At 36.6% G+C, this 17651-nt stretch overlaps 2 protein-coding genes across 2 annotated transcripts; one reads left to right on the forward strand and one right to left on the reverse strand.

Annotated features, from left to right (window-relative positions):
* The first annotated feature begins 5317 nt into the window (after positions 1–5317).
* Positions 5318–9867, forward strand: LOC144665397 (pancreatic secretory granule membrane major glycoprotein GP2-like). Its single transcript, XM_078526654.1, has 3 exons — positions 5318–5388; positions 6720–6857; positions 8225–9867. The coding sequence occupies exons 2-3, from the start codon at positions 6722–6724 to the stop codon at positions 8593–8595; spliced, it is 507 nt and encodes a 168-aa protein (XP_078382780.1). The 5' UTR covers positions 5318–5388; positions 6720–6721; the 3' UTR covers positions 8596–9867.
* A 1146-nt stretch (positions 9868–11013) lies between these two features.
* LOC144666700 (uncharacterized) lies at positions 11014–16944 on the reverse strand. Its single transcript, XM_078528082.1, has 5 exons — positions 16798–16944; positions 13828–13884; positions 12830–13057; positions 12274–12665; positions 11014–11941 (listed from the first exon to the last, which is right to left on the reverse strand). The coding sequence occupies exons 1-4, from the start codon at positions 16942–16944 to the stop codon at positions 12288–12290; spliced, it is 810 nt and encodes a 269-aa protein (XP_078384208.1). The 3' UTR covers positions 11014–11941; positions 12274–12287.
* Positions 16945–17651: the final 707 nt, after the last annotated feature.

The following is a 17651-nucleotide window of genomic DNA, read 5'->3' on the forward strand; positions in this document are numbered from 1 at the left end:
ATATCCTAGAAAAAATAACAGCATAAGGTTTCAATCTTAACTATCACATCTGTAATAGATGACCATTTCCCAAATTTAAGCATTAATCTGACTTTGGTATAACAATCCCCCCCCCCCCCCCCCCTATCCCCCACCGTATCAGCTTTCTTTTTCTTTTGTTTTAATAATCGACGCACAGTGCCCAACCAGTCTAGGCTTAAAACTGCTATAGAGCAGAAATGGCAACGACCCTTAGAGAAAGCTTGATTCCAATGTACTAGATCTAAATGTATTCTAATGGAGAAATATGGAAAATAATATACATGTCGTCTGTTTTCAATAAATTATTTTATGCTATGTACAAAACATTGGAGACGTTAAATTCTTCTTAAAAAAAATCCGTTAAACTTATCGTGTTAATTTTTATTTCAAATATATATATTTTTTTCAAAATACAGACGGCTTTGTTGTACACAAAGAAAGAAGCTCTTAGAGAAAATGTATTCGTTTTTAAAATGAGAAAATGTATTCGTTTTTTTATTCGCTAAGTGCATGACCACTATAAACATATATTTATTTTATTTTATTATTTTTGGTTCGTGAATAGAGTGCCAATTCTTGAAATAGCTACCCTGTGGCTTCTAAATTGCCTATACAAGCTCTGATTATAATTAGCCGGCCCTAAAGCGTTGCTAGCGCTAAAGCAAAACAGAAATATTAACTGACTTGGATGACTGACAAACGAAGGTATACATACGCTGAAACCTATGGCTTAGACTAACTGTTTCTGTTAACTCTTCGGTCAACCTTTTTTTGTTTAAAAACTGTTTTAGTTTTCATCCTTTAATGAATTCAGCGAAGATATAATTACCTTAACAGCAGGAATCATTTACCAAAGCCGAGTCCAGCCGTTTTTGTTTTTCGTTTCGTTTTTGATAAGTCATTTTTGTTGAAAGAGATGTTGATCTGGCCCATGGGTTCATTTCGATCATTAACATTCATCGAAAGCTAAGTGAGCGCAAAACAGAGGCAAAATAGGATCCCAGGTAAGTGGACTTGAAAAATAATTTACGCAAACATTATTTTCAGTTTACTGACTTAAGAGGTGTGCAGATGGTTGATTTCAGAATTTATTTCGCATTTACAGATAATTCATTTCTCTATGTTGTTATGCGTACGCACAAAACAAAAAAAAAAATTATGCATCTCCGAAAATACTAATGTCCGTTTTGTTCTACCAAAACTTGAGTTTCAGTATTATAACGCACTCTAAACATGACTAACAAATGTACGTAGTTGAAAGTTTTCAAGAAAAGGTGACAGAAAAAAACGTAACAAATGGAAAAGACGATAAGTGTCAACATTAAAACATTTCGATGACGATGTATGATAAAGATAAGAAACTTTATTTAAGTGTCAAAGCCTTATAGCCTGGAAAATAAAACCATACTAATAGGGGACACTGCTAAAAACTAAAAGCTACATTAATATTAAATATAAATAAAATAAAAATATATATAAGTTATATAAAAAATTTTATTATAATTTATTGTGTAAAAAATATTAATATTTTATTATTTTTTTTTTGAGAGTATGTGTTTCTTTTTTTTTTTTTTTTTTTTTATTTTTATTTTTTGGCCCTAAAAAAATTTAAAAAAAAAATATAAATAAATGTAAATTATTGTCATATCGATGAAGACAAAACACTACGTTTTGTAGTTAAATTGGCCGTTACCAATCAGGGTATAGTGTCCAATTCAAAACTGCCGTGCCATGGGCAAACTGAAGATTTCTGTTTTTACTTTTTTCCCCATTTTATTGCATTGGCGAGATAATCGTCACAGGGTTTTGAATCCAATAATCACCTCTTACTTTGTTTGTAGTGCAAATCGGTACAAATTTAATTTGCGTACTTGCGTTATTTATTCGGTTCAGAGTAGAAACAAAATATAATAAAACTACATAGTTTGTGCACTGAAATTTAAAAGGAAATGACATAGAATCCATCACAGCATGCGAGTTTAACAACGGAAGATAATACCCGTTGCTTGGATTTAATTCTGTTTTAAATTACAAGCATTCTTGATCGAGCCGGACACTTTTTTTGCCCTCTTTATAAGACACATTCTTCCAGTTATAAATCCGTCTGCTTTCAATATGTTTTGCTGCAGAGTAATGACAATTTTTGGTTGTTCAGATAGTCATAATATTGACAGGGTGTTACTTTAGTTTAATTTTAAACCCATGAGGGTTATAACGTGTAATTTTCTTATGATTCGTATTGTACCAAGCGTTTGCACATACGTTTCCATTAAGTACCATATTTGGAAATTAAATTCATAGGGCGCGCTAGCTCGTTCTCGATGGCGTAATCTTGTTTTGAACAAGCTTGATTGAATAAAGTTAAATTTGTTAATTAATCCTATTTCATCGTCCTTGCGTAGTCTGAAAACTTCGCTTGGATACAAATAATTAATTTCTATAGTTTCCAGGGCCGTAACAAGCAAGAGGCAAGAAGAGGCACTTGCCTCGACGAGATTTTTACCAAAATAAAAACCAAAATACGTTTCAAAATACGTTAAAAACAGAATACGTTAATTTCCTCCCTGTATTAATCTTTTCCTGTAAGTGCAAGAGTACATTTACAGTTGTTGTTGTTGTTGTTGTTGTAGTTTTGTTGGAAAATAATATTCAGTTGAACAATATTTATTTTTCTCAAGGAATTCCTCATGAAAAATGTCTCTGAAAGAAATTCAGAGCTTCTAGATTTCAAACGTTTTGGAGGAAATCGGCCCCCAAAACCCCCTAGCAAGATGTTGCCTCGTCTATGGCAAAGGCCTGGTTACGGGCCTGAGTTCTGTAAGAAACTTATGTCGCTTAAGTTAGAATTCAAGTAACTCACCGCAAAACTGAAATTGTTGTTACATGTGTCAATACGCGTATTTCCTTTAAACAAGCGATCACACGCTTTGAACATGAAAACTTCGATAACAGGAAGTGTTATTTGCGGAATCCACGCTTTGCTAATTGTTTTTTTTTGTCGTTTATTGTTTTTGGTAAATGAAGGGAAAAAAAAAAAAAAGACAAGCGATCACACACTTTGAACTGTCATGCTTCTTTTGCTCAAGTGTGTTCTAACGTGTCTTTTTCTCAAGCGTGTTCTAGCGTGTCTTTTTTTCTCAAGCGTGTTCTAGTGTGTTTTCTCGCGGTTTTCGTTTTAGTGTGTTTTAGTGTGCTTTCTCGCACGCTTAGCGTGTTATGATGAGCACGCTTATCTAAACAAAAGGTTTAGCGTGTTAGGATCACCGAAACAAAACCCAGTGTTTCCGTCTTTGTTGTACGAATTAAATATGCACATAAAGCGTGTCCTAGGACACGCTAGGCGTGCTATGTTAGCGTGTTGTGAGCGTGCTATCACCTTTTTCCCTGTTTTCCCGTGGAGGGTCACATATGGTACTTGGCAAAACTGAATATTGAAACGCTGTGAGAGCAGGTTACACGTTTCATCCATTATGAATTTCTGTTTTTATATCATAAAGTTTTGAAAGCCGATTCCGCTAAAAAACTACCAACGTTTTAACTACATAATTTTGTTTCAACGTTTTCTGCTCAGGAAGAACACACACAAACAACGCGATTTTACACCCAGTGATCAGTCAAAATCTCTTTTGGATCATATCTGACTCGAATTTCTTTTGTAATTTCAAGTTTGAGAGTTGAGAGTTATTAGCTTTTAAAGGCGCACAATTTACTATTTTAAAACTGGAAGTCTTCAGCTTTTCCTTCTAAAGCTAATTTTAGCATTTGGCGTCAGTGATGACAATCAACAACACACTTAGTTTACCCCCCCCCCCCCCCCCCACCCCCCTTTTCTGTCAACAAATGAAATTTTCTACCCTAGCTGAAATCTTGGGAACAAAATTGCTGATTTGTTACGCTTCCTAAGGCTTCCCTTGCAAACACAATATGCAAAACTATTTATAAATAAAGTTTATTCCACCACAGGCACCCCAAGCCCCGTGGGAGATATAGACTATGTGACCCTTGCTCAGCGATGTGTGGGTGTACAAATTCTAAAAATATTGCCATTACGCAACGGTCGCCGTGACGCTAAAAAATGACAACATTCATACCATGTGGAACACAGATGACACGGTCTATATATCCCAAAGAGGTTGGGGACCTGTGTTCTACGGGCTTTTGTAGAAAGAACAATAATAGCGTATTTTACAAGACAACGCGTTGTATAATTAACGGTGCAGAGACATTTTAGGGCCTGTTCATAAATATTTCGACCACTACCAGAATCAGTCGGCGCGCTCCGTGTACACACGTACTTTTCAAAATGCATACCAATGAGGCGGAACCTGATCCCCGTTACCTTAACGGTTGCTTAACATGCGGAGGGGGAATGTGATATGATTTCATATATAACATAAATTGTAGCTAGTAGTTTTAGACAATGATAATTGTCTAAAATAATTGACTTGTGTTAGGTCCCATTTTATCAATCATGAAATTGATCCAAGTTGAATTCGTCTAATATCATTGGGAATCTGCCATGTCCTTTGGGTTGGTCAAGTGCTTTCAGCTTTCCATACTGAGCCTTGTGGAAGCGTTCAACCGATCTACGGCATGATGCTAAAGCGACACATCTTTCAGTCGATGGGAACCTCAAACTCGCTCAAATGTTCGATGGCGTGTGACAATAACTTCATTTGTCAAAGCTTCAATTACGCCGTAAATAAAAAGATCTGCGAATTAAACAATCGTACTAATGAGGCTACACCTGAAGATCTCGTCGCGGAAAAAGATGGGCTTTATATGAAAAGGTTCATCAAACGAGGTACGCATGCTAATTTATGCAGTTAATTATCAATCGTCTGTATCATCTTTGTCTGTGGGCGTTGGACAATTATCCAAAAAAATGACTCAAAAAGGTTAAAAAATACACAAGAAGTTGGTATTCAAAATATATTTTTTCAAACCTTAAATATTTATTTCAATGAAGACGGGGAATAAATGGGAGCTAGCGACTTTATCCTCTCCCAGCTTCCGGTTGGGGAATATCCTGTCATCTGGCAAGTCACTTGGTGATTTCTAACATGGAGGTGAGGGGAGGCCACAGTACATCCTCTTTAATTATATTCGTACTTCTTTACGAGAGATTTGTAAATATCCGGGATGTCAACATGTTCGTTTCCCGCCTTGCTGTCTCTCTGCGAATGCCAGGAACCGAGGAAAAGTCTTTCGTGGAAAGCTATGTCTGTCTGTCTGTCTGTCTGTCTGTCTGTCCATAGTACACGAAATTGAAGTCAACGCAACTGATCTTATAAACAACACCTCTGGGCTGCAATGTAGATGGTTTGGCCTTTGGTCTCTGGAAACACGTGTGCAAAACATGAAAAGGTTTGTTACCCAAGCAAATATGATTTAATGTGACTAGTTTATGTCCTTCTTTCCAGTCCGTCTCGGTTTAATTCCTGAATTGCCTGCAAACTCCTGCAAGGAAATCAAGTCGAGTGAACGAAGAGAGGTGGTTAGCGGTTATTACTGGATTTTATTCGTAAGGCTAGGAGAGGTCGTTCAGGCGTTCTGTGATATGCAAACAGAAGTTGAATATTTTGTTTTTTTAGATATATAACGGTCAAGTCTTAGGTCGCGATGGGATCAGCGTAAGAGAACATCATAAAAAAAGAAATGAAGTAACCATTAACACAAGCGTTAAGACTAATTGGAAATAGATAGATTCGAAATAGTAGTCAATAGCACGACTCAGGCCCAGAACCGGGGGCGGGGGAATACTCGGGAATTTAAGCGACGGAGATTATCGGATGATATTTGGGGTGGTTTTGATTTAACTAGAGATTTTTTGAAGTATTAAAAAACAATCTGGGCTGCGTAATTGCTGTTGATTAATGGCTACGGATAGTGTCGCTTTTCATTGCATGTGGTATAAACTGGTTGTAATATAGTCCGTACAGGTAAACGGCGCGGAAAACGGTGCAGAAAAACCCAAAATTAAAGATTTTGATAAACAAGCCTGTCAAATTGTTATTGCCATACTAACGTCAAGTTCCCGACACAACAACCGATCTATCAAGTTTGGCAGCGTTTGGTTGAATCTTGAAAAAAAAGTTAAAAGCATTCAAAGTCAGCGCGGGCAGGTTAAATGAATAATCAAACAAAATCTTTCAACTTCTTATGTTTTTATTTGTGCTATATCATTCCCATGGTCAGAAACGTTGGATTTTTGGGAGGTTGATTTTTGGTCCGGGTTTTTTGTTTTGTTAATCCTTCAATCAAAGACGACTCGACTGTGGCAAAAAAAAAATCGCCTGACATTTTAGGCCAAACGACTGGTTTGTTAAACGACTCTTTGGTTTTCAAACTTAAGGAAGTTTTCAGCTCAAATATGAACTTAAAAAGGTCCACTGCATGACCATTGGGAAAATGAAAGCATATGACAAGGTGGACTTTTTGGAATTTGGGGCCAGAAATAACAAGAAGGGGCTCTAATACTGAAATAATTGCGCATACTATAAACAATAATTCATAAACTGGGAGCATTTAAGGGGTGACGGGGGTGGGGATCGATTGTTCGAGTTGGGCGCAGAGTTGATTAGAATAATGGCGGAAGTTGAAACAATTTGGTTTACAACATTTTCTTTATTAGCTTATCTTATTTAACAACGCACACTTTACAAATAACAGATAGTGTTCTTTGTATTATCCTCTAGACATGGACGAGTGTAGTGCTTCTAAACCTGTCTGTCACGTAAATGCCCAATGTCAAAACAATATTGGTTCATACAGCTGCTCCTGTTACTATGGATACATGGGAGATGGTATAACAAACTGCGTGCCCGTGCCGACTGGTTGGTATATTTATTTTTATTTATTTGTTTTTTTTTTTATTTATCTATCTATTTAATTATTTATTTTATTTTAGATATGGTAGAAACCTAAGTGAAAGTGTGGTGTGTGTGTGTGTGTGTGAGGGGAGGGGGGGGGGGGGGGTGGTAGTTTTTTTTTAACTATTCAAGTGCTGTAACAATCTTAGAAAAGACTGTTGAAAAAACTTGGCCGAATTCCCAATACCCCCTCCCCTCCACCTCTAGCCGTTGTTAGGCCCCTCCTGACGATTATGCTAGTAAAAAGACATCTATGCTCGCTCCTGGCAATGCTCGAGTTTTTCTCCATATAAAGTCCAAAATATGCTTATATGCTCCCTTGGTTGGAAAATTGCTTTATTTTATTTTGAAACATACATGCAAAATAAGGCATTACGTGTTTTTCACTTCAACTAGCTTGAACTGAATGAAGTGAAAATTATCTTAATGCTTTTATTCACCCTACTTTTCTCAAATTAGTCTGATATTATGTAACACAACGTGCGCTCGTACGTGTTATGGCATGTCTTAAGCGTTCGTCGTTTCTTGAAGTGCGATGTGATATGGCGTGTCTGACGCCATCTTGTTTGATTTAGCAAGGACTAGGACTAATAATCCACCGACCGACCGGGCCCACCAGGACATAAGAAACAAATGTGGAGAGCTGGAACGAGTCCAACGCAGAAGAATGCGGAACCCCCAGCAAGAGGGGACGAATGGCGGAGAGCGAGCGCCAGCAGAGCGCGCGAGCACGCGAGAGAGAGCGGCGCCGGAGCGCACTTTTCAAAAGCCACCTCTAAAACCTAGCATGCGAGCACTTGTAAAAAATATGTGACTACGAACAAACGAGCACTTACTAAAATTTTCCGAGCATTGCGAGCAGAAGCCTGATTTTACGAGCAATGCAAAATTGGCCATTCATGACCCCCCAAAGTTATACTTTAATCAACAGAAATTTAGAAAAGGTCATCCTAGCAATGCTTTTTTTTTTGGAAAAAGTACCAAAAAAATGCTCGTTTAGCCAAATTATGACGAGAAAAGCTAGCACAATTGTGAAGGGACTTCCAGTTGTAATGCTGTAGAGGCATGAATTTTCTTTTACGTTCGAGGGTTACCTTATTATAGGAATATAACGAAACATTTTTACATCGCGAACAAAAATTTACGCGTAACAAAAATAACGCGAAATTAAGAAAATTTCTGGTTACATGCTTACAGTAAACGTGTTTCCATATATACAATTTACGCGAATTTCGATAAATTTGAATAACATTTATTGTTGATTTCCTATAATTAGGTAATCAGTTTTCAGTGACGCCTTGTATATTGCATGTATTGATTTGATATCCTAGAATGTCAAAACTATCAGAACCTCACCGGTGGAGACAGAAAGAACACGTACAGTACTAGTGAAGGACTTATGGATTGCAATTATCACCTTAATCCTGGCTGGTATCGTTTCCATGGAGATGCAGGGACAAAAATGGCCACTACATGTGTTCTGCTGTACCACCGTGGGACCCATGCCCCTGGTTGGTTAAACGGAGCTCATCCTACACTTGAAGAGGGCCAAGTCACCAGGCAGGTCTGTTTCAGCTGGAGTGACTGCTGTACTTGGGCCATTAATGTCCATGTACGAAACTGCGTTGATTACTTCGTTTATTACATCAATAGAACACCTTCAGTGCACACATGTCATCTGCGCTACTGTGGTGCTGATTAAAAACCTATGATCAGTATAAATGAAAATGAACCGGACAACCGTTCGTTTCCTTAGTGCATTTCGATTTTAGCTTTTCTTGTTTATCGTGACCAATACTCTTACACAAAAAAAAAAATTATTTACAAGGCTAAAAAGTTATGAATTTAAAAAGAAACCAAACGTTTTCGACTTGTTGTCATCAACCCTGATGATGACAACAAGTCGAAAACGTTTGGTTTCTTTTTAAATTTTATAACTTTTTAGCCTTGTAAAAAATATTTTTACCATTTTAGAGAATATTATAGCACTCTCACAAAAATTAATTCACATGCAGCAAATTGAACAATTCTCCATCTTTTTGTATTTATTTTGTGTTTCTTTTTTTAATTTAATTTATTAATAACACCAGCTTCTACAAAACAAATCATGCAAAAAAAATGCAATGTTTCAATTACGTTTAAAATGTTGTGTTCGTGTTAACAGTTTTGGAAGAGCCTGGCTTACAATTGCTAGAGCTTATACCATGCTGGGCTTAAAAGCAACATGACAAACCATTTTTTAAATAACAGATTCTAATATTTTAGACTCTAATATTAATCACTTCTGTATATATAGTAATATGAGACTTCAAATGTTAATGAGAATATGTGAATACATGCTTGGTTATAGTAGTCATTCGCTTCACTTCGAGATTCACCTAGCTAAGAGCTTTTATAGATTAATACCGACAACACAAACATAATTTGATAATACAGTTAAACACTGACTACTTTTACTTTACTTTATATTAACAAAACTTTAGAATTAATTATAACCTCTTCCTATTGTGAAACTGTCATCTGATGCCAAAAATTATAAATCAGTGGCCAGGTAATCCAAATAAACAGAAATGCTTAAGGCACGTGTCTCACCCACTAACCGATTTGTTGATTGTAAAGAAAAAATAAATGAATGATATTTGTTCTTGTATAGCACATTTACAGAGCTCAATGAGCTTCAGATCGGGCATTAGCATATCAGGCGCCTTCGGCAGCAGCCATCCGTCCATGTCTACAGCTAATTCGAAAAAGGTTATCGAAAAAAAAAAAAAAAAAAAAAAGTGCACGACAAGGCCGAAAGATGGTCTGGGTAGTTACTCGAGGTTTGCATATTGGCCTGGAGGAAATGTACGAGCGAGGTTGTATTTTTGCACGTAAAGATCTTGTTTTCCTCCCAGGAAGCCTTTTTTCTATGACTTTACTTTTACTGTCGCCTGTCTTTGAGTTTTAAATTTTTTTCTGAAATTCAGGGGACCAAAAGTAGCTTGTCTCCACAAGTCTTAAGGGGAAGTAAACATGCAAATTCGAGTTCATCATGTCGTCAGCTTATTATTATTATTCAGCACGTGCAGTAGCTCTCTACTTTTACCCATTTTTCTATTCTGTATTGTCGCGTGCACTTTTGTATTTTTTGGCGACAACCTTTCTCGAATTAGCTGTATGGTGTCATCCCACCACGCAACCCATGAATACATGTAAATAGGCCAAACCACAACACCGGGAACTTCGTGCCCTATTTATATACTGATAGGTTTTACAGTCCTTGTCCTTTATATCATTACAACTGTATGGAAAGTTGAATCACACAGATTACAGCATCCTGTCAATCAAGCCTGTGTGTTTTGTATGGTGTGTTGCTAATGTTCATATCGAGGACGAGACACCTAGCCTCAAACTGAACAGGTGGGTAATCTTTGTCAATCACTCCATAACCGTAATCCCAAGCTGTAGTTATTTGGAAATAATGGACAGTATACAACATCAATTGTACCTAGTAATAGTAATTTAAAAAACAAAAAAACAAATAACACCAGGACTAATGAAGATGATTTTTTCAAGAATGACACGAGCGTGGGACAATAAGAGCAATCTGTTGCAATTTACATCGAGGAATGAATATTCATTTCAATATCATCAAGAAATAGTCCATAAATACTAAGTGTTAGAATAGTGCACATGGATGGAGTGGTCCCCATTCTATTAAGGCCCACATCAGAAGGTCTTCAATGCCTTTACACAGAAGTAATTTTTTTGCTTGCGTTCAAGTGACATTGAGTGCAAAACATTAATGTAAACCCCAACAACAAAGTATATATTTTCTGAAAGCTTGAATGAAGATTCTATATTTGTATTTGTTTTAATTTTATAGACCATAATAAGCAACGTCACCATTTTGCGTGAGGTTATGATGTTGCGCGACATGAGGTTTATTTAAAGACAGATTTATATCAAGACCTAAAAGTTTATGTTGAATTTTATCTAGATATATTGGTCTCAAAAAAGGGTGTCTCAACTTTTTATTTTGATGCCTCATTAATTTGTATGAATTTTTTAACTTGAAAAAGCGCAAAAACGGCAAAAATAGAATTTCAATTTAAAAAGTATATACTTTATCGAGTGTTGCATTGATGGTTTACAAACAAGATAACTTGGAAGCCATACTCCTATTTTACTTCAGTGTAACCTTAATGGAACTTCTACTATAACTGTATATATAAACGATCAAACAGGCCAAGTAGATTAAGGTTCGCTGGCGAGGAATCGAACCCTAGTCTCCTGCTTATATGGCTGACGTGACAATAATAACATATCGCCGATCCAACTGTATAGTGAAAGTGAGTGATTTAATGCACTACTTACTTATTAAGTCACTAAGTCACGATGAAACATTTTATTTAAATGTCAAGGAATTTATACCACTTCCGTGCTTATTGTGGACATTGTGAAAATAAATCCCAACTGAAAAAATAGTGACCAGTTTGATTATGAAGCTAAACCGAGTTTAATCATCGGAATTATTAATGGAAAATTATCACTGAGGGAATTTTATTTTGATATATAACTTTAAAGTTGCTTTAACCGTTGTCATGGTACTGATGGTACTGAGTTGGTATATACTCCGCTAAGTTTTTGTTTTGTTCGCTAGCTTGGACTTTTCTTCAATCTCTTGGAAAGTTTGAAATAAAGGTAATTATAGGTAATAATGAACCAAAAGACAACGCTCCAGAAATCATGGACAGATGGCTGGAAAATTAAAAATTTCCGCGAGATAGGGTTACTGATATTTTAGATTTACAGGAATATCTCATTGTCAAAATTACCTAACAAAGCGTCCAGTGGCCACTCCCCTTCCTCTTGTATGTCCCAGGGATTAATATTCAACCTACAAAAGACCTGTTTATAACATATGACATCTATTTAACACTAATTCTACATAAATTTAACGACTAAATCTGAGCAAGTTAGAGATAAATATTTTTTCTTGGTTGTCCATTGGTGTCAATCTGGCGGCTATACCGAGCTTACACGTCTCAGAACTCTATTGGATTCTATTGAAAGAAAACATAAAAAGGCGAGGGTAAACTTTAAGCTAAAAATGGTATCTTAGATTAAAAAAAAAGACAGTTTAACGAAAAAACAAACAAACAAACAAACAGTCGCGGAATAACGACATATTTTTAAAAGGTAGGCAACACAGCGTGTTAATTGAAAGCTGGTTTGTTGTTGCTTTCATTGCAGTCGTATCTACTGATTGACAAATTTGTCGTAGCAACGGCCTTGATTGGGATGAACTGCCTTTCGGGTAGAGAGAACGGGGTTTAAATAATACATGAAATTATTTGTACCGCGGAGAAAAAACGAGCGTAGACATGATCCTCACCGTGGGTCCACCAATTAGGACAATTTGGGGTAAACCTTATTCTGTTCAAGTGGGTACCCCGCGACTATCCCTCCAGTCGTATCAGCTTCTGCGTCACCATAAGTAGGCACTGGCACTCCCTCATAAGGGGGCATTGGCTTCAATTGATGATACAACGCCTGAGCCTCTAATGTGGATAGTTGGCCTGCATTCAAACCAACATTTCCATTCTGGGACTGATATCCAGGCACAGGTATCGGCATCATTTGAGGCTGACCGTTCTGGGGTCCTGTAAAGGACCCTTGGAGGGTACTCCCATCAGCCCTCCCCTGCACTGGAACAGCCATGGGAGCTCCATCAGGTCCTTGCATCAGGACGAAGTCATTGCCAGTTTTGTACACTACATTTTGTTCCTGATATTTATCACAAGAAAAAAAGACAAGGAATCAGTAATGTTTAGGCGGTTCATTATTAGGACCGAATTTGGGCGCTTCCAGAAACGGAAACCGGTAATAAGCTACGACCCAATGGCCTACTAGCTTTGTATGCCCAGTAACGGTTTTAAAGGACAACTAACCTGCGCTTGTGGAGGCGAAGCACAGCACATCAAGCAAGAGCATACAGTGGCCCATAATCCTATGACAGCCTCAATGACACCGAGAAGGATCATGCCGTAAGATACGGCTTTTGCTAGAGGAAAGAAGATGACAAATGGCCCAAGCGCTGAAATGGAAAGGCCGTAGATGGCAGCTATTCCTAAACCAAGCAATGATGATACTAAAGCGAAAAATAGGAAGGCGCAACTCTGAAAAATAAAACAAAAACAACATTTGATAAAAAAAAAAAAAGAATATACCTAGTGATTCGGGGAAAACACATATCATCTTTACGATTATTGTTACTGTTTTTGTTTTGAAACTGATAAATGATCATCGCAGTGAATTTCCAATTTAAGCAATTGGAAATAAAGAAGCCTGAAAAAAATTCAGGGCTTCAACCCTGAATTTTTTTTTTTTTTTTTCAGGCTTCTTTATTTCCAATTGCTTAAATTGGAAATTTACTGCGATGATCATTTATCACTTTCATATACATCCGCAGTTCATATATGAATCATTTCATATACATTACATCATTTGTTTTTGTTTTGTTTTTGTTTTTTTCTTGACGATCAAGTAAACTATTCTACAAGCGAGCTCTATACCACAAGAACGCAGGGTAGAGATATCAGATCATGTCACTCTACGAGATCAGCTTTATAACCTTGAACCCCTAGAATGAAACAAGAAAGATGGACATTGATATTTTTCAGAACATCCTTCTTATTTGAACCTTATAGCTTCAATCCTTGGGATATGGAACTTGACAGTTCTTAATAACAAACAACAAACTTGCAACAAACTCTTATCGCGGTTACTAGGAATGAATGAATGAATAAATCAAACAATCAATTAATAAAGCAATCGATTAATCAATAAAGTAGAAAGATTGTAAAACACAAAGAGTACGTGGGTAGCTTTCAGTTTGATCACAGTAGCAAATAAATTAATGTATTAAAAAAATATCACTCCAACTTACAGGACACGGTCTTTTGTTCCGGCCTGCGGAAATACCAAGAAATCCTGTGATCATCATCTGCAACAAAACCCAGGATCAGCTTGCAAACCAGAAAATTAATGAGTAAAGCACATAAACAGGTCTTTTGAAATAATCGGTGCTCCGTTACGTGGAGATCGGAATCGATAAGTGCTCTATTCCATAATTTCAAGGTATTCCATCTATATTCCAAACACAGACACCAGTTACAGAGAAGATACCTACAAAAGCGATACTTACACTACCTTACAGTACAATCCGCCATTCATTTCGACATTTACACTGCTTAAGATACACAGATTGCGCTTCAAATTTACAATTTTTGAGTCGGTCTTTTTTATTTCATTTCTGACTTAGTCAACCTGCATTTGATTGCAGTGTTGCATTGAATAGTAAACATTTTCTTCTTATGAATGTTGAAGCTTCTTTCCCGCTATTATTTACCTGAAATGATGGGCTGTATTGTTTATTGCATTGTATTTTTCTAAATCTTTGACACATATTTTCAACATCAATTGCTGATACTCACAGCATGTGGCAGTAGTGCTTTAATGTCAATTGCTTGGTTCATGATGTAATAAGCTGTGTTCACTAACACGCCGCCCTAGCTAAAAACCGTGAGTCAGTGCAGTCATATATACCGCCTTGCGTAATAGTTATGTGCATTTAAACACTGCTTAAACATGTAGTGATCGAGTGTGTAACTATTTAAGAGTACAGTGTTCGCTTTCAGAGCCGACCGCGCTTTAACCTTGTGGAATAATCATGCTTGTAACCTAATTGCAAATCGGCATTGAGCTGAGCGTTTTTTCGATGATGAAATTATCATGAACCGGTACCCTTAAATGTATATTACTTAACTTAGTCCAATAAATAGGCAAACGTTTTGGCCGAGTTGTTGTTCATTTCTATAACACAGCATGTTCGGAAATAAACGTCAACGCGCGTTATGGTCCGGAAAACTACGATGTAAAGTCTTTAAATGATTATGGCCAAAAAAAAGAAGAAGAACGAAACACTGATAGCTCCACAGCTTGTCCTGGTATCATTTGGAAGAATTAAAGGTTGATGAATGTATCACAGAAAGTTAATGTCGTAATTAACTATTTTCAATTATAGTGTTTGCATAAGGCAATAAAGACAAGAAGCAATCAGCCGTGAATAGTAAACAGCGCGCGTGCTTAGGCTTACACAGGTTGATACAAACTCGAGTTCGATTTTTTGTGAATTAGGACGTTTCACGGTGAACTTAAGGCGCATATATGGTTTGCTCAAATACAATACAAGTGCTTTTAAAGTCTTTCAAGCTCGACTGTTTGCATTCAACATTATTTTGTTGAACATCATGCAGCATTTCTTTTGCCTTTATAAAACAAATACGGGTGACTTCATTGCATTTTTTCTTTAGATAGTCTAATGAAAAACGGTTAACTATTCTCTATCGTTGTACGGGTTCATTTTAAATCGTATCAAGCAAGGTGCTAATGTGTTTGAATGATGACGTTTCAAGCTTCTGACGTCAATTATCTTAAGTTAGCGGAAGTTTCAAGAAAAACAAACTTAAACGGGTTCAAAGGTTCAAGTCTGTAGGTGGCAACAGTGGATTTAAATCCATTTAGTTTGTTTATTGTTTATTATCTGTTTCAGAGACTGTCAGTTGTCTTCATTATTGTGATTAAAGATAGTGTGAAAAGTAATAATTTTGGAACTCCAAAGTACACGTGTTATGGAACAGCGTGGTAATTTTTTTCTAAAACGTCATTTCAGAACCAGTCAAGAAAGACAAGAAAACATGCCGTATTCTGCATACTTGCGGAGAGGTCATGCACGCGGAACGCATAATGTTTTGTTCTATTTACAAGCTAAACAGTAGCTAACCAAGATAAAAATACGTAAAGCGTTGTACAAGGACTGTGCTCTTGCTTTTTCTTATTTATCAATTGCAATTTGTACATGTTATCAAGCAGCTATAAACAAATCTCTGTAAACGAGTTGCTACCGCAAAATAACAAAACAACGAAGTGTAAAGTATTATACAAGGACTGCTTTCTTGCTTCTTCGCATTTATCGATCACGTAGCTTCCGTAATGCTGCTCCTTTCGTTATTTTCTTAATAAAAAATATCAACAGGAATCTTCTGATAATTTTTTTTGTCCTTTCACAACTTTAATCATATATCCTCGTATTTTCCGAGGACCATAAGAGAGTGGAATGCACTCCCTGCGGCGATTGTTGAGTCCGACTCTCTTACGTCTTTCCAGTCTGGACTGCGCGAGCATTTTTATTAATTTAGTGGTTTACCCATATAATTTTAGAATTTTTAGATTTTTAGAATTAATTTAGAATTTTTCAGTTATTATTTTTTAGACGTTGGTGTGATATCCGTATGGACTTTTTACCGACATATTCAATGTAGATGTAGATGTAAACAAAAGCAAAAGCGTTCATATTACATTGAAGTATCAATAAACGCACCACTATAAGCTTCTAAACAACGAAGTCATTGGTATATCGAACAGTACTATTTTCCAAGCAATAAAAAAAATATTTATACATGCATGGAAGAAAGTAATAGTGCTTAAAATTTTAAGTATTTGGTTGAAATGTCGATGGAAGGAAGCATTTATGTAAATGTAACAGGTGTTTGCCTCTGTGCGCACTTCTTTAAAAATATGATGTTTTGTTCGCATTTGCTTAGCAAAGAAAGCGTATTTTTGTCCTTTAGAGATCGGCGATGGAGCGAATGTTTTAAAACTTTTATCAACTTATTCTTTCAATTTTAAAATTGTTGTTTTTCGTTGCTCCTACATAATTTTATCATCTCTCTTCCAAAAGTTTTTCCAGTGGTTCATCAACAGTTATTGAGAATTGACAGTCTCCAGTCGAACTGTCAAACTGTTATGAATTTGAAAATGGACGTTAACAGACTAAAACCTTCCAGACTGTACTCACCACAATGCCGATCCAAATTCCAAAATAGTAACTTCGCATCCAAAAGAACCCATAGAATCGATCCCCGATGCCACAAATGAATAAAAGAATCCCAACAATAATGTGTACAATGCCAAGATTCCGCAGTGTTCCTGAGTAGTCTCCCATGTTATCATAGCAAAACGCAGTTGTGTCTAAAATATTGTATCGTCAACAACAACACTCAATAATTGAATACAAAGTGCTTATTTATTTTCGTAATTTATATGTAGAAAGCTAAAACGGGGTCAAAGGTGCGAACAAAACTGACGTCCTAGCTGTGCGTAAAATGGTAGCGTTATATGAAAATCCACGATCTGCAGGGCTCTTTTTTTAATTCTTTCCATGTTTTTTAACACTTTCAGACCGAATTTTCGATCTTTACCATCACGAATACCTCCAGTTTTCATTATTATCAATATTATGCCGCCAAATAGAAAACCTGCTTCTTGAAATCAGGAACTCGGTTGGTCGGGAATGCGTTATCGACCCTGCAGGTGATTGGTTCACGTTATAAGCCAATCAGCTTACGTTTATTAACGCGGGAAAACCATTGAAGTTCGCACAGGGAGCCTTGAAGTTACACAGTCTTGACAGATTCTCGCTGGGTGAAACAGTATTCGGAAAGAAAAAAGCAAGGCTATTGCTATTTGTTATGCAGCTAAAAATGGATTAAGAAGCAAAAAAACAAGACGAGAATTCAAAGAGAGCAACGAATTGTTGTCTTACTTATTTATGGACGAGCTAAATTAGGCGACTTTTTACGAGAATTCTATGCCGAAGTTCAATTGGAAAGTGCAAATTCGCAAAGTACTACCATCCATGAGTTGATTATA

The sequence above is a fragment of the Oculina patagonica genome, chromosome 9, assembly GCF_052425735.1.
Source record: "Oculina patagonica isolate OP01 chromosome 9, crgOcupat, whole genome shotgun sequence".
Taxonomy (NCBI): Eukaryota; Metazoa; Cnidaria; class Anthozoa; order Scleractinia; family Oculinidae; genus Oculina; species Oculina patagonica.